The 20,413-nt window shown below is 32.0% G+C and overlaps 2 protein-coding genes across 3 annotated transcripts; one reads left to right on the top strand and one right to left on the bottom strand.

The window, feature by feature from the left end:
* Positions 1 to 3,656: 3,656 nt before the first annotated feature.
* Positions 3,657 to 11,734, top strand: LOC137823201 (PHD finger protein ALFIN-LIKE 3-like). The gene is made up of 5 exons (XM_068628371.1): positions 3,657 to 3,880; positions 3,971 to 4,003; positions 9,835 to 10,063; positions 10,860 to 10,989; positions 11,176 to 11,734. Exons 1-5 carry the CDS (start codon positions 3,661 to 3,663, stop codon positions 11,434 to 11,436), a joined length of 873 nt encoding a protein of 290 aa, XP_068484472.1. The 5' UTR covers positions 3,657 to 3,660; the 3' UTR covers positions 11,437 to 11,734.
* Positions 11,735 to 13,425: 1,691 nt separating this feature from the next.
* On the bottom strand, positions 13,426 to 17,925 carry LOC137823200 (protein PLASTID MOVEMENT IMPAIRED 1-RELATED 1-like). 2 transcript variants are annotated; one of them, XM_068628370.1, is made up of 4 exons: positions 17,778 to 17,925; positions 17,578 to 17,679; positions 15,037 to 17,426; positions 13,426 to 14,941 (listed from the first exon to the last, which is right to left on the bottom strand). In XM_068628370.1, exons 3-4 carry the CDS (start codon positions 17,418 to 17,420, stop codon positions 13,771 to 13,773), a joined length of 3,555 nt encoding a protein of 1,184 aa, XP_068484471.1. In that variant the 5' UTR covers positions 17,421 to 17,426; positions 17,578 to 17,679; positions 17,778 to 17,925; the 3' UTR covers positions 13,426 to 13,770. The 2 variants fall into 2 exon arrangements, with proteins under 2 accessions (XP_068484471.1, XP_068484470.1); XM_068628369.1 differs by having other exon boundaries at positions 15,037 to 17,423; positions 17,778 to 17,915.
* Between the last annotated feature and the right edge of the window lie 2,488 nt (positions 17,926 to 20,413).

The following is a 20,413-nucleotide window of genomic DNA, read 5'->3' on the forward strand; positions in this document are numbered from 1 at the left end:
AGATGATATAAATTTTAGATTCTCCTTATTTATTCACTAAGTGAATAATTTACAAATATTGCTTATAAAAGATATAGTGTATTAGATAATATAGTGCTTCTATATAAACCTAAAAGGAGGGATCACATAGTGTGCTTGCATGCAATGTTGATACTTTGTTAATTCATGTATTTTGCATGAATTAGTGCACGTGATTATATAGACTCATGAAAGGTAATCATTAATAAATAATATGAAAATCATCAATTTTGTGTTAATTTTGTTTATACATAAACGAAATTTTATATGATGAGATGCATGTATAAATTTAAAACTCTTATCTAAGACACTCATGATAATAATATATTTTGTTGTACCTAAAATTTTACCTCGTGTGAAACAAATGTAAACTTTTTGTTAGAACAATGGCATCATATGAAGTCTGCTTAAAGTAGGACAGTTTATCAAAGAGCAAGATGTTATATAAAACTCTAAATAAAGGCTGATTGAAAAACTAGACGAAGCATGCACAAAGCGTCATATGTATATATAAAATAGGTGAAGTCTACGAGACAAGCCACATATAAAGAATCTTAGCACAATCTACATGTACATGAAGACATTAAAGAATGAGATTTTACTCGAGAGAGTAGACGAAATACAACCTTATAAAGACAAGACACAAGATGAAAAGAATAAATGAAGTCTTACATGTGGACATAATCAAGACACATTGGTTAGATGCGAAGATAATCTATGAGTCACAAGTTAACTGTAACATATCCCAAAGTTGGTTCTAACACAAACAACCAACCATTATTAAAATCTTTCAAACAACTTTATTGTATAATAAGGAGTGACTTTGTATACTTAGCCAAAAGTGACATTGTATACTTGTGTTTAATCTCAGAGGAAGATTAACATATAGTCAATAACGGTTTTGTGTAATTGTTGCGAGTAGAAAGTTGCAATGATAATATTTGTAATCAAATTTTGATTAGAGAATCCCTTTATAATTAGTAAAAGAGAATTAGATGTAGTTTAGGTTTGGATGAACCAGTATAAACTAATATGTTTAATGTTATTTTATATCTCTTGAGCTACCCTGCTATTGGTTTTTGTTCATATGTTTGAAAAATATAATGTAAACTTGTCTCTAAAACTATTAGACAATCTCTTATTAATGTTTAATAGACTTATTTGCAATTTTTTCCCAAAGTGTTTTATCAATTCTATTCAACCCCATTTTCTAAAGTTAATATTTTCTTTTAAGTGTTCTATCATAGTTGGTAGGCATGTTTGTGATGACACCATTTTTAATAACACTCAATATTTTATTCCTTCATATGACTTTCTATTGTGATAGTCATTTTTTTTTGTATAAGATTAATTGTTTTCAACTTCGGGATTTGTAGGTTTTTTCTCTACAAAGGTGACCAAAGTATCAACATCATCTTCAATATTTATAGGGTCAACTTGTGCTTCTTTGTGCTTCTTTAGACGCTTTGGTACAAATGATTTGAATTGTGCATTTTGCTAAATATTTTGCTTACTCAAACGACATACTCATAGCTCAAACGTTATTATCCTTTTTTCTTAACATTCATTGTTCGAAATTTAGCTATGCATGGTTGATTGGTAAGTATAATCCTAATTATTTCATTTCTCATATTTATGATCTATCTTGATTTGAGGACATGGGTATGTAATCACATATTATGATTGATGGGTATTGTGTTACGTAAAACATGTTTTATATTTTTCTAAGTAATAACTAAAACTATATTACTTTGGTGAATACATGTGTTGTGCAAGTAATACCTTTGGCGAGATACTATTAAGTTATGGATGTTTTATGTCAGTATTAAGTTAGTGAATTTGATGAAATTCCATATTTTAATACACAGAGTCAGATAAACAAAAGTATTAGGTGATGAAATTTGATAAAAAAAATTGACAACAAATTTGGAGTGAAAAATTACTTATACTTAATAAATATTACTAGAAAATCATTAAATAGAAACTAATCTTAAAAAAAATAGTTATTATATTGACTAAATTAGATATAATTTAAATACTAGAAAGATTGTTAGTATCTAAAATAGTTTCTATTATGGATAAATAGTATATGAATTGGTATCTAATTAGTTACCAATGTTTTAGTTACAAACTATATATCTAAATTCTAAAGTTGGTAGATAAAACCTTGGTCGTTAATTAGATATCAATTTAGAAATTATTTATTATTAATAAAAATTACTTTTGATACTAATAATTTTTGTAGTATTTAAAATATTATCTAATTTAATCAATATAATAACTAATTATTATTTTTTTAAAATTAGTTCCTGTTTAATAATTTTCTGGTAATAAATATATCTAAGAAATTAACTATATTATGAGGTTAGTGGATAAGATTTATAAAAAAATAACTATATTAAGAGGTTACTGGATAAAATCTACAAGAGAGTAGACAAATTATTAAACTTAATATGTATCATGACATGAGTTAGAATATGAGTTTGAACTTTATACTAATATTCCATAAACATTAAATTATATATGTGTTGATATACACATACGCGTGTCAACAAACACACACACATTTATATATATATATATATATAAAATTATTTATTATATTTACTTAATTAAATAATTAGTGTATATATGTAATTTATATATTTTATTAGACTTCAAACTACAATTTTAAAGTATTATAAAAAAATATTAAAAATTTAAAAATATTTTAATTTATTATTTTAGTCTTGTTAACTTAAATAAAAGTTAAAAATAAATAATTTTTATAAAATAAATTTTCATTTTCTATATAATTTACTTTTGTCCTCTGATGTGATTTTTAGTAACATGAATGTCACATATAATATATATTCAAACATTTAACACTATACTTAGTATAGTTACTAAAAAAATTACTAATTTATCTAAAAAAATTGTAACATCAACAACACTTTTACAATTTTTATTTTCTTAAAGACGAATTAAAGTGTTGTTATTTTTGGAGACGAATATTATGATCCACTCAAAATTATAGTGATTGAAGATATTTTTTTTCTTTAAAAAAGGTGTTATCTTACTCTATTGAATTTTTACTTTTAATATAATTAAATGACATGTTTCATTTTCTCAAAATTGAATTATCATTGGTTAAAACCCAATTGATCATTTAGCACGACTTACTATTTTGGTGATATTTTTAAAAAATTTCAACCACTTCATTAATTATCTTGTAAAATTAAAATTAAATTGATAAAAATCCTTCAATTTGGCTATTAAGAAATTTCAGACAATTATAATTTAAAATTTCTATAAAATATTTCATTTCATAAATAACGACAATAATCTTTAACAGCATATAATAATAAAAAAAAAACCCTGTGATTTAGTGTACATATTTATTCAAAATTATCTTTCAATTTTTGTTCTTACATAAGTAAAAACTCTCATATATCGACTAAATTAAAAATATATTTTAAATATTTGCTAAATTTTGTATCAAGGTCTTCATATTTATTTCCTAATTATATAGTTTTTGTTATTTAAAAATATCCATAAAACTTAAAAAATATTTTTATTATATAATTATAACAATATAAAAAAATAATGTTGTGTAAATGACCCTATATACGCGCTTTTCTTCATTTTCCCTCTCTTTTATTTATGTTGCAGCAAATCCTAATCCTTCAAAATATCCCTATTTACCTTCTTCTCTCTCTCTCTCTCTCTCCTTCTTCTTCTTCTCAAATTTTCTTCTCTGCATTGTTGTTCTGCAGCGCAAGCTCAATGGACAGTGCCGGCCACTACAATCCCCGCACGGTGGAAGAGGTTTTCCGGGACTTCAAGGGCCGCAGAACTGGCATGATCAAAGCCCTCACCACTGGTCTTTCTCTATAATTTTATTTTCTGTTTTCAAATTCTAAGCACTGAACTTTGTTTCTGTAATTTACTGTGTTTTTGTTTGTCTTTGCAGATGTTGAGGAGTTTTACCAGCAGTGCGATCCTGGTTAGGGTTTAGCCTTCTCTTCTCTCTTGCGCTCCTTCTTTACTTGCTTCTTTCTGCGTGTTTTCACTCTCCAATTGTCTTTCTGTTTTTTCGTTTTTTTCTTGAACCCTTCCGCGTCTGTGGTTTCTTCTGTGACCGTTGCTTACTTACAAGTTTTACTGCATTGTCCGTGAGTGTGAAAGCCGGCCTTTTTTTTTTCCTTTTTAAATTTTAGTGGTTTCCGTTGTGTTTTTTTGTTGGATGAAGTGATTGTGTGAACTTTTTGAGCTTGCGTTTTGCTTAAATGTCAAATTGAGTTGCTGGTTTAATCAAAGTGTTTTTTTTGCTCTGAATAGGTGCTATGTAGGAAGCAGAATTTTAGTGCTTGGTGATTTTTGTTAACATTGCTGTTTGTTGGGTTTAGGGTATTGTTGCTTTGCTCTGTGGACTTGTTGTACCTTTTTTTTTGGCTTTTATAGATGGGGTTTTGGTCATCCTAGATCCCAAAACTAAACTGAATGAAACGGATGTTTGTTTCTTCTGACCTTTTAGTATTAGTTGTATTTTATGTTCTGAATTCTGATTGTATTGAACTGTCTGGATTAGCTTTTTTGGGGGCGGGAGGAGATTCTATTTACACCCGCCTTTTTTTTCTCTTCATAACAACCTTTTGCGCTTTTTGTGACAAAAATAAATACTCTTATGGGAAACTAATTTCGAGAACATAATCTTGGGAATCTATAGGCATTCCAGAATTTTGATCTAACATTCAAGTGTTCTGTAGATGTTCCAGAGAGGCTCATGCTACTGTAGTGCAGATGTTTTAGTATTGGCAGATGGTGTAGCTAGAGTGGAAGCTTTGGGTGGTCGTGTGGTTTGAATTTTTAATGAAGGACTGTGGTTGGTGTTAGCCTTTTTTTTCTCTTCATAACAACCTTTTGCGCTTTTTGTGACAAAAATAAATACTCTTATGGGAAACTAATTTCGAGAACATAATCTTGGGAATCTATAGGCATTCCAGAATTTTGATCTAACATTCAAGTGTTCTGTAGATGTTCCAGAGAGGCTCATGCTACTGTAGTGCAGATGTTTTAGTATTGGCAGATGGTGTAGCTAGAGTGGAAGCTTTGGGTGGTCGTGTGGTTTGAATTTTTAATGAAGGACTGTGGTTGGTGTTAGTTGTAGTTCTACAACGATGATACCGTGGATGGTGTCAGTATGGTGGGTCTTTGGGAGTGTATCTGAGCTCCCTGTACTGTGGTGAGCGTGTGAAGTCTTTTTTGAGAGTGGGGAAATACTGATTAATATTTTTTGGTAAGGGTGACATGAATGTGCTATATGGATGCCGATAGATTGCATTATGCACTCTATGCATGGGTAAAAACGGGGTAGATGTAATTGGGTTCATTGTGGTAGTGGGATGATGGTTACCCGGTATGAGTTATGTGATGAACAAGAAAAGTTGTCACCTCTGCACAATCTAATTTCAAAATTTATTTCATACATTTTGGAAACTAGAACCCAGAACATCTAAATAAAGGTCCAGAAGTTAGTTTCCGGTAGGTCCACCAACCTAAAAAAAATGTTTGAGCGCTAACACTTACAGCACGGCTTGGGACAAGGAGGCTGCCAGGGCAAAAGCGTAAGAGGGGGTGATATGGTAGATTGTGGGGATGTTGGAAATAATTAAAGGTGCAAATACCTGTCAATTATTCAATACTAAATCTTCCATATTTTTTTGTCTGCTATACTTCTTGTAGCAATTAAAAGGCTATTGGTGGTGAAGAAATGTTTTTCAATTTTTTCCTGAAAACAAAAACGTTCCATTTTGATGAATCAATACAGTAATCAAAGAAACTAATTGTGATTTAAAATACTCTGCTCATTATAACGTCTAAAAATGGGACTCATAACTACTTTTCATATAATATTCAAATAATTTTTTGTTTTAATATGAATTTTTTTGCTAAATACTCATATGTCAAGGATTCTCCACATGACATTGTGCATGTTCTGGTTGGCCAGAAGTTCATTCGTCATACTAAACATCAATTTACATTATGTAAGTTAAATATCAAAGTAAATTAAAAGGAGATGAATAATCATTTACACAATTTCTGAATCCTAGATCTACTAAAAAAAAATACAAAAGAAGCATGATCCAGACTTAGGACAATCATCTACACCCACCCATGCTCACCAAAACTCTAAATAGATGTCTTAGAGACTTTCAACAAGCTCCAGGTGAAGAATCTTTGAGATTCTCCTCCAGGACCACCTCAAGAGTCCTCTCTCATCTCAGTGTCATCATCTGATATCTTAATCAACATCTCTAAGTCTTCATTTGGATTACATCTTGTTTCTCCTTCTTTAAGTTGTCGTCCATCAAGTTTATTGTTGGTGGAGCCATTCTCCTGGTGCTTTCCCCAGCTAAGGTCAGATGGGATGATGGATGGACAATGGGTAACATGGTATCTGAAGGTTGGGTTGAGTAGGAGGTATAGTTTTTGAATTCTTCTAACAAAAGTTGGGTTCTATAGATGATGAGAAAGAAGAAGAGACAAGTTGATGATCTCGACTGGTGCACTAGTATGGTAGTATGTCTATGTTAGTTGAGTCAACTCGATAAAACATTTTATAAGTCTTAGGTCTGGCATGAGGATCATACAACAATACAATGTGGAATCGAAGGTGGCCAACAAAATTATTTTCATCCATGAAGTGCCATGTGTCCACCTGGCCTCAAAGGCACTAATCTGTGTGCGTATCCGAGGTAGTGAATCCACCATCTAACTCTAAAAAATGTTATGTGTGGAAAGAGTTTCTACTCCCAAGTCACAAACAAAAGACCTTTCAATTACGTACAAATCATATCATTCATTTCTAAAAGATCTAATCACAAATTTGCTTGTGTTAACTTATCATATCTTGTGCCCATTGTTACTAGGACTTCTAGAACTCTCAAAACTCATTCATTAAGCTAGATGGTTGTTGAGAGTACACTATATCCTTGGTACTATGGTGGGTTCTCACAAACCGATGATGTCTTGTATCTACTGCCGTGGCTCTCAAGCTGCTATGTGATCTTTCATCACCACACCTGCCAAAGAAACCTTACAATCATCTCTCAGGTTCTGATTGTGGTTATCCTTCGCTTTGAAGATTACTTCTTCATTGACATAATTCCCTTCATGGGATTAATCTTCTAGGATTTGTGGTATCCTTAGTTAAACAGTATCAGACAAAGGTTCGCCACAATGATTCCACAATACAAAGCCATTCCTCCCGCTGCAGATACTTCTGCCCAAATGGCCTTCTCTATCATAGTAATTACATGACTGAAACCTTTGCATGCATGATCCTTTCCATCTTCATTCATTAAGTCTTATGAAATTTGTTTCTTTCTCAATGTTCATGCACAATGTTCTTGAAATATATGCCTAAGGGTGTTTGAAGTTATTAAGTCTTTTAATAAGATTCACACTTTCATTTGGGATTATCATTTTGGAATGATAAAATATCATTGGAAGACATTTTTATTGTTTCGAAAACTCAAGTATTGAGTCCATTCATTCTTACTTTCATACATATTTTGGGAATCCAATCCAATTCAAATTCGAGATATAATTACATGAATAAGGATATTTCATACACTTTAGCCCTTAGTTCTTCATTCATCAATGATTTTAAATATTATAACTATATATGATCATTCAATTGATTTCATAGACCTTTAGACATAATTCATTTTATGTAATCCATCAAACAAAGTCACAATCAATTTAAACATGATCTATTCACCTAATCAATCTGATAATTAGTTATTCTGAGCAGATAAGGTTTTTGTCCTTTATTACTGCATTTAATCAATCACATGTGTATCAAATTTACTCAATGTAATCGATTATTATCTATGATAATCGATTATTTACGCAAGATAATCAATTATATCTTAGGATAAATGATTATTTGCGCATTCATACTTGAAGTAAGTCTCAGAAGCATGAAATAAATGATTATTTATTGAATATAATCAATTAACTTGTTATTCTTACCCTTCATTAATGTTTCTCAGTGACTCAAGAAAGCATACTCAAAGATAAATCATCCAATGTATCATAACATAATGGCACACTTTTTTTAAACATGAATATACACCAATTTCATTACAACTAAGTCAATATGTGATAAAACATTCAACTTGACCAAGAAGAAAAGGAAAACTCCTCCATACCTTGGATTGTTGATTTCTAAGCTATCAAGCAGTTAGGGGTTCAAGAGTTGGTGCCAATGCTTTACAGAGAAACACATTAAAACTGAGAGATTGGTTCAATTTAAGGATAACTAAAAGATATAGCTTTGAAGAATGTTAAAAACCATGGTTCAACCTCTCCTTTGTCCTTACCTTATCTCTATGAAGAAAGCTTCAAGATTGCAAGTGCTTGTTGTAGAAGGAGCAACAAAACCCTCTCTTCATCTACCTAATTCACGTTTTTGTTTCTGGTGCAAACAAGGAGCTTGAAATGCCAAGGTTCCCCCTTTTGTAATGGCCATCAAACAATAGGAAAGTTTGGGTAAAAAATTGTGCCAATGGGCGTTTTGGTCAACTGAAGGTACAAGGGTGTGATTTGAATCAGACTGATGGCAAGGATACTTCATTGCATATACAAGAAATGCCCATTTGTTGCTAATTTGGGTTTTGCATTTCTTTACCAAAATTGGTTGAGCTAGATTAGGCAAAAAATGGATAATCTGCTTTTACCACAATTGGTAATTCTGTTGTAATTATCCTAGGAATCGGTGTTAATCACCTAGAACTTGGTATGTCTACATTACCTCCACACACTGTAAATTTTACGTAGTTTGACATAATGTGGCGTAGGATCAAACAGTGTAATTTAATTGTACTGTAGTTGGTTTTCTAAGTTCATTGTCATTTCTGTTAAGTCCTAAACATTTCATAGAGTAACTATCACAAATAAACATTGCAGACAAACTAACTTGATATCTGCTTGAAATTAATATAGACAATTGCTAACATATACAGTTAACACTAATATTTATTTAATTATCAAATTGATATTTCTAGGTGTTACACACTTACTCTATTTGCTTTGTATTATTTCTGAAATCCTAAATATTTTATACTTCTTCCACCAAGAGTGAAGACACCTCTTACGACAATGTATAACTGTTTTTAAGAATTTATTCAAATGCTACATATTAAACATTAAACTGTATTATAAATTTATATAAAAGATAGTATTTTACAATTTTCTTTTTATATGCTTTGTTCCTTTTTCCAACTCTAGATAGGATCTGAATTTAGTTGACAACCTTGTTTTGTGTATTTTTGTGACTTCCATATTCTTTTTGGAAGTATGTATGGGTTTGTGTAGAAGTTCCCCGTTCTGTTATATTTTATTAGGTGCAATGGGTTACTTAGTTTTACTCATCATTTAAATATTTGACAGATTTTGAATCAATCATATGGAGCGAATAAAGATTTTGGTCTACTGCTATTCATTACTTTGGGATGATGACAAATTTGAAGAACTGGATTTTATATTTCTCTGTTTTTCTTTCAATAAGAGAGTATTTCCCTATATGTGTTGGTTTTAATAGCTAGAGCTAAATATATTCTTTGTTGTTTTCTTTGTTACTGCGCTAGATGCTTGGTTGTCTCTGTTATCTCGAGTTAAAATTAGATGTGAATTTCTTTTCATTTTGTTATATTATTTAGTACTTTTGCAAATATCTAAAAAATCTAACTCGCAATCTCTGGTTTATCTAACAAGCTTACATTGTAAAATGTATTGATGCTTTACTTTTTTTTACCTGTTTTACATCAGAAAAGGAGAATCTATGTCTATATGGATTCCCCAATGAACAATGGGAAGTTAATTTGCCAGCTGAAGAAGTTCCTCCAGAACTTCCCGAGCCTGCATTGGGCATAAACTTTGCTAGGGATGGGATGCAAGAAAAGGACTGGTTATCTTTAGTTGCTGTTCACAGTGATGCATGGTTACAATCAGTGGCTTTTTACTTTGGAGCAAGATTTGGTTTTGATAAAGCTGACAGGTATAATAATTTTTTTCTCCAATCCTTTATCACGTTATTCTCTGACAGTTGTTTCGGATGTTGGATTAGAATATGTTTGGGATGCATGCCACTATTACTTCTGAACTTATGCTTCTTATGTGGCTGTATTGATTTATTTGTCTGCATAATGTATTCAGTTGAGATTTAGTTAATGGAAAAATATTGCAGCGTAGACTTTTAATTTTTATCTGTGCAGTTTTTAATGTTTTCTGATGATTTGTTTGACTTAATAAAATATGATGCCTGAATAGTTTATATGGAAAAAATTTCAGTCAACACAAAATCATAAGCATGAGATTGACAATATCTGTCTTATGGTTGTAGGTTAGAGCTTTGTTTCATTTATGCAATTGCAAAAGGAAAAGCGCAGCTGAAAAAAGCATAAGCAAGACGCTTTTCTTATGTCCTGTGTCATTGACTGTCTTTCCTTTGCTTATACTGGATCAAAATGGTTTTGGCAATTTAACTATTTCATAAACAATTCAGTGTTTTCCTACATATGTTTTCGGTATGTACTCATCTGGAAAGAATGTTATTAAGAATTTGAATTTAAGATTATAAGCTTTTCTCTTTTTGGAAAAAAAAGGGGGTTTGGCACTTTGCATTATTTGCAGCTGATGGCAATAAAATTCCCATGTACATGCATGGGTTCATATGCCCCTCGTGACTAGTTAGCAATATAATATATGTATGTTTTGGAATACATAATTCATTCAAAGCAAGTATACTTGTTAATTGTAAGCTGACCAATGATTACATGCAATTCTTTGTGCAGGAAACGCCTGTTCACTATGATTAATGATCTGCCTACAATATTCGAGGTTGTAACTGGATCTGCAATGAAACAGGCAAAGGAGAAGTCATCTGACCGCAACAGCAGCAAATCAAAGTCCAATTCAAAAGGGGTAAGAAAACATCCTGTCACCTCTGCTAAATGTTTGAAATTTTCGGCTTTCTTAACCATTTTTAGTATCATAATTGCACTTATTTTTAATACTCTTGTTAGATGTTATGTTTACTTGTTAATTTATTTCCTTTCTAAATTGTCATTTTTACACTATTGTCTGCTATTTGGAACAAAATAAAAATAGCGAGGATCTGAATCTGTGAAGTATGTAAAGCAAGAAATGAAGGAGGAAGAGGAGGTATTGGACGAAGTAGAAGAGGAGGAGCACGGGGAGACCTTGTGTGGTGCTTGTGGGGAGAACTATGCATCCGATGAGTTCTGGATTTGTTGCGACATATGCGAGAAGTGGTTTCATGGCAAGTGTGTGAAGATCACTCCTGCTCGGGCTGAGCACATCAAACACTACAAGTGTCCCTCATGCAGCAACAAGAGAGCAAAACCTTGATATCATATATAATAGTGTTATGGGGTAGGTATCAGACCCCTGTAAATCATGCTGAACTGCTAACTTGTTAGTTGCTTAGGCTTTCTGTATTCTGCCCTGTTGTTGCATCGTAGGTATTCGCTAGTTTGGTCTCGTCAACTCAATGTGGATGTAATTATTCAACATTTGATAGTTTTCTGGTTCTGAACTTCTGTAACCTTTTCCCCTGCATTGCGATATGTTTGTTCTTAGTACCATTAGTATCTGATAACATATGTGCAGCAGGCTTCATTTGTTCTTGTTAATATGTTTTCATTTTTCTCTTGGGTCTGCTAGCATTATCCACTACAGCTTCGGAGAAACGACCCAAGTTTGTTATGAATTTAACAGACAAAATTTAAGGTGTGCATTTTGTGCTTTTGCTATTACTAGAATGAAGAGTGGAATTGGTCGGATAAAAGATGACATGAAAAAGAATGTTCCACACTAATGGATTCCACTTCATAACACTGTTTTCAATGCACCAGATCTTGTAACCCTTGTGAACAAGACACTAAGGATTAGTATTAGAAGTCTGATGCTCAATGCTCTGGCCAACAATGGCACCGTGGCAATGGGGGAAGGCATGGTCAGCGAGAATGATGAAACTAAGGTGCCATGTAAGAGTATGCTTGATTCTGGGGTATTTTCTTTCTGTACTCTTGTTATTTCTTCTTCAACTCGTATAAAATGATTAATGCATAGCATTTTATAATAAATTATAAATTATACTTTAAAATACATAATCTGAAATAAATTATTTTGGGTTGATTATATAGTTCTGTTTTAGATGAAGTAATTCTAAAATATATAATAAGTGTGAAATTTAAGAGAAGTCCTTTATTATGTTTATTTCAAGCCTATCTCGTGTTTAAAATGTGAAGTAAGATCAAACTATTTTTTAAAAGCTTTTGAAATAAACAAATGACTTATTTTTTATAACTAAATTTGCAATAAAGCAGCTTATAAGTTGGTTAGTGAAGTGTTTTGGACAACAATGCCTTCTTAATTTTCTAGTGTTTTACTCGCTTCTCCGTAAAAAATATATTAGCTTATTTCGAATTGTTTATTTATTGTAACGTCTTAATTTTTAATTATTTGTTTTAGGAAATTAAAAATATTAACTATTTTTTAAAATTTCTTTACATGAAACAAAAGAATGTCACTTAAATATGTAAATGATATACTTAAACAAAACTTTGACGCTTACAGTTATTTATAGTTTGCTCTCTAAAATTAATTTATATTTTATTTTTTAATTAGAAGTACATATTTTTAATTCCAATGTTAAATACTTTTTGAATTAGAATCAATTTTTTTAATATATCCATAGTATTGAATTATATCTAAATAAATTCTTATATTCTGATATTATTGAGCATTAATATAACACTTTTGAAATATTTTAACTTTACATAAATTATGTTCTCTCTTGAAAAATATTTAAATAAACATTAACTTAATGTTGTCATGTATCAATGCCTAATAGAGTCATGGAAACGTTTACGTAAAGAAAGAAACGTAAAGAAAGAAAACTGTAAACATTACGACAATTATAAGAAATTATATTTTACAAGAATTTAGAAAAAAGATACATTTGTAAATAAAAAAGGTATATTTAAACAATAAACATTTAAAATATACTCATCAGATGTTTAGTTTCGAATATATACTTGTCTTAAAGTGACTGGTTTGTGCAACATTTGAATCTCTTTAATATAAACACCTTTTAACGACTTTGTTTTTTATTTTCTATTGTTCTTGAACCAGTTTTGAAAATTTATGACTTCATAAGATGAAATGCAAATTTTAGATATAATTCTGAAGGTGAAAGTAAGATATTTAAGATTAAGTACTGATGGTTTTCAAAACCAACCAAACATGCAGAACGTTTTATCGAAATCTTAGACCAAACAGCAATCATTTTTCTGAACTGTGCATCTTAAATTTGCAATTGTAATAAAATTAACATTTTTCTGCAAGAATACTCCATTGTGGACTGCAAATATAATTTACTCCATGTAACATACAAACACTTCTTCCTGAAGACATAAATACAACAGATGCATGCACAAGTTACAATTGGCTATACAATAGAAAAATGTGCCTACAGCAAAATACAGAAAATCCCTCATATTTTCTATGTATCTCGTAGTACTTTGCAATTATTAGAGGATCAGTCCAATTTCGTTGATGCTACTATAACAAAACCAAACAATGCCCAAGCACAGGTTCCTGAGTGACAAGGCGTTCAGAAACAGATGGCTTGATGACATTAACAACTCCAAAAGACAACAAGAGTCTATGTTGTGGACTTCAGCTGAGTCTTATGGTGTCATTTGGTATAATGACATTGGGGTTTCTTATATGTTGATTTAGTGCTGTCAACTCCTTCCATTTCCCTCGATTGCCAAAAACACGAGATGATATGCTCCACAAGGTGTCACCAGGTTGCACCTTTGTGGTAGCTGGAGCATTAGATTTAGATGCACCCTTTGATTTCATCAATGAAAGCTTATTATTGCCCTTCCCCATTCCATTAGCAAGCAACCAGCGAGAACCAGATTGTTGCTGGCTTGAAGTGCCCCAGAGCTTCTTTTTCTGAGGCTCAGGCTTCAGACCTGCCACATGGACTTCTGTGATTCTGAACTGAGGAATGCCCTCTTCCTCGTCAGAACTTTTCTCCTCTTTCTGGGTGTCCTTCGTGTCCACCTTCGCTAGGATTTCCCTATCATCATCCTCGTCATTGTTTTTCATTATGAAAGACACACTATTGTAAATTTTTTGCTTTGGAAGCATGAACTCTCTCTCAACTTGTATAAGAGCAAGCATTGGTGTTCCAACCGGCTCGTAATTTCTCAGAGGGTCACGGAGTTGCACCATTAATGCTACTGTGAAATTGTTTCCTAGCAAACCACATCTTCTGCTTTTGCCTCGTCTCTTCTCTCCCTTCGAACTCTGACGAATGAAGTCAAAAGAGTTGGCATGATGGGCTGCAAGAAGTTTGGAAGTATGCTCACTGATATTATCTATATCATCAATCTCACCTGAATCCAGCCTCATCCATTCATCAAGAGTTAATGATAGGCCCATTATTCCATCAACACCATCACCGCCATCAGTCCCATCTTTTACATCCATCAACTGCAAAGCAGCAGCACCATCCAGGCCAAGGGACCCACTAATATCAACACCATTGCCCTGCAGAGCCGAAATATCCCCAATGGACTGTGCAATGATGTTTGACGGTGCCTCCTCTTCTGACATCCCAGATTGGATTCTCAAACCCTCCATTGAAAGTGCTTCAATTTTATCCATAGCCAATGGAGCAAGGTCTTCAACTGAAACAAACTCTGAACCTAGTTGGTTGGCCACTGTTCTAGAACTAAACTTGCCAGACTTTTGTCCAGACGGCATTCCTTTCAAGTCCCTTTGCAGATGAACACTGCCTTGCCCTGTTGCTGGATCATGCTGCAAATGGCTTTGCCTGCATAAAGCAAAGCAAAATTCAATCAGTAAAACATTTAAGAATGACTACTAAAAACTCAGCCAAGACCAGTGATACAAACAGGATAGGCTAACCTCTCTGCTCCTTCTAAGACAGGCATAGCTTCCCATGCTACCTGTTGCATTGTCTTCCCTGTGATATCTTCTAGCGGCATTAACTCCTTTGCCTGCATTGAGAGCTTTTCAATTCCCACTGAAGCCAAACACTGCAAAACCTCCATTATCCCAGAACCCATTTCTGCAGGTACCACGACAGGGTTGGATACCTGCATGATTAAACTCCCACCACTTTTAGAATTCTTGAAAAGTGAGGGATTCATAGAGCGTAGGAAACCCCCGTCTTTTGTCTGAAGAAAAGGGCCCAACCCATCATCAAGAGGAGGCAATATAGGAGTCTCTTCAGGAGGCAAAGGAATTGGACTTCCAAAACCAGTAAAATCTTTTGGTGGAGAACGATGAAAAGCCTCCTCATTCAAACCCCATTGACGCATCAAGGCTTCTGTTTCCATGTCTTCTAGTATCTGAGCCCTCTGTTTGCTCCTCACATCCTGAGACTCAGCTAGATGCTCCTCCTGCAGCTCTTGGAAAAAGGATGATGAGTTAACATCTTCAGAAAAGTTCCACTGCTCAGATGCAGTGGAACCATCATAGCCACCATCTGCTTCATTATCGTGGTTCATTTCAAAATCAAACAAAGAGGAGAAGTCCCCATCCAAAGCCTCCTTCTCAAATTGTCTTAAAAGTAGCTCTCTTGGAGATTCAGGCTCACTTTCACAACTCAACGCCATTGGACTACAGTCTAACATGCTTAAAAACTCACTGGCAACTGATTCAGTAACATCATCCAAGCTATGTGACTTTGTCATCTTATGTTCAGATTTAAATTCTGCTGTTTTGGGAGATTCTAGTGCCACTCTCTCCAAATTTGATACACTATTTAAAGCAGATTCTAGTTCTTGCAGGAGCAGCTCATTAGTATCACTATCAAAGCCATCCTCTTTGCCAGTAAATTCCTCTACCACTACCTGGTCCTTAGAACTATCATTTACCTCATCCAGAAAATCATATTTAACACTGTCTTCAAAAGGTTCTTGTATACCAGATATACCAAGAACTGTAGAAGCATCTTCAGGAGCCTTCACAATGAATTCCTCTGTTACAACAGGTTCACTTGATGATAGTTCTATGCCCTTATCAACAACAACAAAATCATTACCTTGAAACTCTTCAAGCTTTTCATTTGCGGAATCAGGTAAAGAATTGTCATCTGGTTTAATTATCTCCAGCTTTTCTTGAAACACAGAGAGTCCAGGTTCGTCATGCACTGGACATTTATCTTCAGCCTTACTCACATGCTCATCAAATGTTTCTTTTCCAAGAACGGAAGCATATGCATCTGGTTTGATTGACGCAAGATTTTCAGTGAATGAATCAACTTCTGCTTCGCCATGCAGAGAACTAACCTTTTCTTCATCAAATTTCTTATATAAGATGTCTATTGAGCTGGCTAGAGCAGACTTAGTTGATGGCAACACCTCATGAAGATCCTTTACCTCATCTGAACCTCGAGGTGAGAATTGCAAACTAGAGGTACGCCTCATCCTGCTGCTTCCATCAAACTGTCGGGGTTTAGCCTCTTGCTTCATCAGAGCAATACTATTCTGCCTGGAAGTCAATACGTTAGACGCATTATGGCTGTCTCTGGTAGCACTGGTATTATCACCAACCACCGTATAGCCAAAACTGACATTCATCACAGAACCCTTAGCCACTCCTGATAGTCGAAAACTAGTAGTCCACTTCCCCGAGCTCTTCTCCTCCTCAAGCTCCTCCAGAGTGAGAGGAAGCAACCTTGTCAGATCCACCCGGTGCTTTCCCAAATCCATCTCCTGCGCACTCAGAAGCGAAGCATATAGCAAAAAATGCTTTGCTTCATACTTGGCAGAATGGTGAGGTCCACTCCTACTGCCATACACCGAGCAAGTGTAGGTCAACTTCTCTTCAAATTCAGCCACAGACTGAATCACCTTGGCAGCACCAGTCACAAGAACCCCATCACGCCTTTTCCAGTACACAGCAATACTAGCATTCTCAAAACTTGGAGGCAACCCTTCAATCAAATGAACTTGCAGATAAAAACTACAATTAAACCTCTTATTTCGGATGTGGGAAAGGGCCCTTAGAGGCCTCCAATTCCAAATGGACTTCTTATCCTTCTGAACACCATCATCATCATCATTATTATGATTATTACCACTTGCTTTAGACTTAGATTTGGGATCAGGTAACTGAGATTTCCCAGTGAATTTAGATCGAGAATTTACACTAGGTATTGAACTCCTTGAAGACCCTCTATCCAAGTACAAAGCTTTGTTAATGGTTTCAACATCCTTTAGCAACTTCTTCGGGGCACTAGAACCCCCACCACTCTTCTTCCCAGCCTCCATTCTCGACAACATCCTCTTCTACCCAACAAACAAATAAAAGTCAATTCAATGAAACAGAACCCAACCCAGAATCTTTTATAGAAAAAATATAAATCAAACACAGGAAATTATTAAACCACATGGCAAAATTTAATAACAAAATCACAAAAAGAGTGAAAAGATTGAGTACCAGGCAGTGTTGGAGATGAAACCAAAGCAACCGCAAAAATATTAGGTCAGCGAACCCAATCCATAGACACCTACCCTTGTTCTCAAATTCAACACTGAAACTCTATAACCCAAAAAAATTCCATTTTTTCAGTCACAGGTCAAAAAGGGAGAAACTTAAAGATAGAAGAAGATGAAGAAGAAGAAGAAAACGAAACTTACGAAAAGTTTGGCAATTTGTCAGCAGAGCTTGTTATCTTCTCTTCTACAATCTCTTTCTCTCTCTAGGAATTGCCGCTTCCTCTTTCAAAACCAAAGAATTGAAGTTGAAAAAACTGCAGAAATAAATATAATATTATAATTTTAATATATTTTATTTTATTTTTTCATGCGCGTATCTACCCCAAATCCCAATTATTAGTATAATTTTCTTGATTTTAATTCTTTCTGGTTCTGTCAAAAAAAAAAATCTTACCTTTTCGCATTGTGTCGTTTCGTAATTATAACGGTAATTGCATGACTCTTCAGATTTTCCAATAATATTATTTTAAACATGGAATATGCATGGATCTTACACCACTATATAACTATTTACATAAAATTTACTTTAATACTAAATTTGTTAAAAGTGAATATTCAACACAATTTTGTAAGTGATGCTATTAGTTTAATATACTAACATTTATTTATTGTTTTACTAATATTACTTTTCATTTAATAATTTTTTAAAACAATATTATCTACATAAACAACAATGTTGATATAAGAAATAACTCGTCGTTTGCTTTATCTTGAATTTCATTATTTAACATTCCTTAATTTTAACTTTTAGAAGTAATTAGAGAGGACATTAAAAATTTAATATTGAATAGGTAAATATATCACATTAGTAAATAATTTTATTGATAAAAAAATTGATATATATTGTCAATAGATTAAATTTTAGTACAATTAATTATATTATTAGAGTAAATAAGAATGTTTAAACTAGTAATTTAACTAACGTTAATAAAGCTATACCAATAAAAACAACATAATACTTAGTATTTTTAATGTGTCACGTTATTTAAATTTGAAGTAATAAAAATGTTAGCTTCATTCTATGTATAAAATCATATGATATAACGATTCATGAGAATTGCTATAATAAACTGACTAAAGTTTGCATAATAATAATAAAAAAAATTATTTTTGTGTATTATGGTTAATTAGATTATGTCTAAATCAATTTATAAGCATTTCTTTTGCACTATACATTTCTTTGTTACTCGTAATTAATCTCTTCAACTAATTAATCAATTTATTGAAATTTGGTATTATATTCTTATTTTGTCACATGTCTCGAAGAAATTATAATAAATAAACTTAATCTTTATTTTTTAATTAACTATCCCAATAGATATTTTATTTAGTGTATTTGATCAATTTAAGTATTTTTTTTCAACCAATAATAAGTATACTTATAAGAACTAATTTTTATAAATTTAGAGAAAAGATTTCAAAATAAACATATTATTTAAAAAGGTTATAACTAAAACAAATAAATAATTCATTCTTTAAAGTAGTGTGTATTAGATTAAAATTATTATTATTATTATATATATATTATGATATTGAGTTTTTGATGATTAAATATGGCATACATCAATATTTGAGTTTTGTGTGATTGTTAAAATGTGGAAGGTTAGATTATAATACTATAATTATTTTGAATGTTAATGAGTATTTTTTGTTTATATAAGTTGTAGTCTTACATTGTTCAGAGTCGAGTTCAGTTCAATGATAATTTATATATATATTTTTTTAATTTATTGAAATATTTTTTAAGGATAAACTGTAACAGAATATCAGTTTTATCAATTGTATAATAAAAAAACTCAGCATGCAAAACATTTAATTTTAGGGAGAGTAGATTACACAAATTCAAATTTAGATATGAATGGGAAAAAGGAAACTTTATCTAACCCCAAAAGGAAAATAAAATAAACAAGCAAAAGGGCAAAAAAATATAGTGAAGTTAATCTGAATAAATTTAAAAGGAAAAAAGAAGAAGATAAAGAAAGATGCAAAGTGCAGAGAATATCTTACAGTGGAAGGTTAGAGGGTTCAGTAAACAATGTGCAAATATACTTAACTTTGCATCTACACTACATTTCTCACTATCAATACATCAATCTCTACAACTTTTTTCATAAACAATTCAAATTAATTAATTTATAAGTAATATGAAATTTTTTCATTTTTTTATTTTTTATTTTTTATCTTCAATTTATTTTGTGACCCTTTTTATTATTTTGATTTTAAAAAAATGTTTAAAAAAAAAATCATCCTAACATATTCATACTCATATTATAGAAAACATTTATGAATGGAATCTCTCCTTCCAACAGTATATTTTTTCATGCACATTGTTCATTCAATTTAAGTATTCTCTCATTTTTTTTTCTTATTTTTTTATTGTTCTTTCATTAATTATGTGTTTGTGTTCGCTGTAACCCTCAATCATTCTAAATTTTAAATGCATAAGAAAATTTCACATCACTTCTTCGATGTATCAACAATTCTCAAATATTTTGTTACCAAATTTTGAACATGGATTTTCCTGAAAGAAAAACCTGAGACTAAAATGGAATAAAATAGATATCGTTTTCTACTAAAGTAAAAAAAAAAAAAAAGTTAAGGATTAAAGTGCTTGATTGATTCAAATTCTAAATAGCCATACTTTTTTCTATATGCATAACCTATCATGTAACAATAAGGGCATTTAATAAATATCTTTAAATTAAAAATTACTTTGACATAGATAATATTTATAAGATATTATATTAATATCAAATTATTTAATACTTCATTTATAT

Source organism: Phaseolus vulgaris, chromosome 9 (genome assembly GCF_000499845.2).
Source record: "Phaseolus vulgaris cultivar G19833 chromosome 9, P. vulgaris v2.0, whole genome shotgun sequence".
Taxonomy (NCBI): Eukaryota; Viridiplantae; Streptophyta; class Magnoliopsida; order Fabales; family Fabaceae; genus Phaseolus; species Phaseolus vulgaris.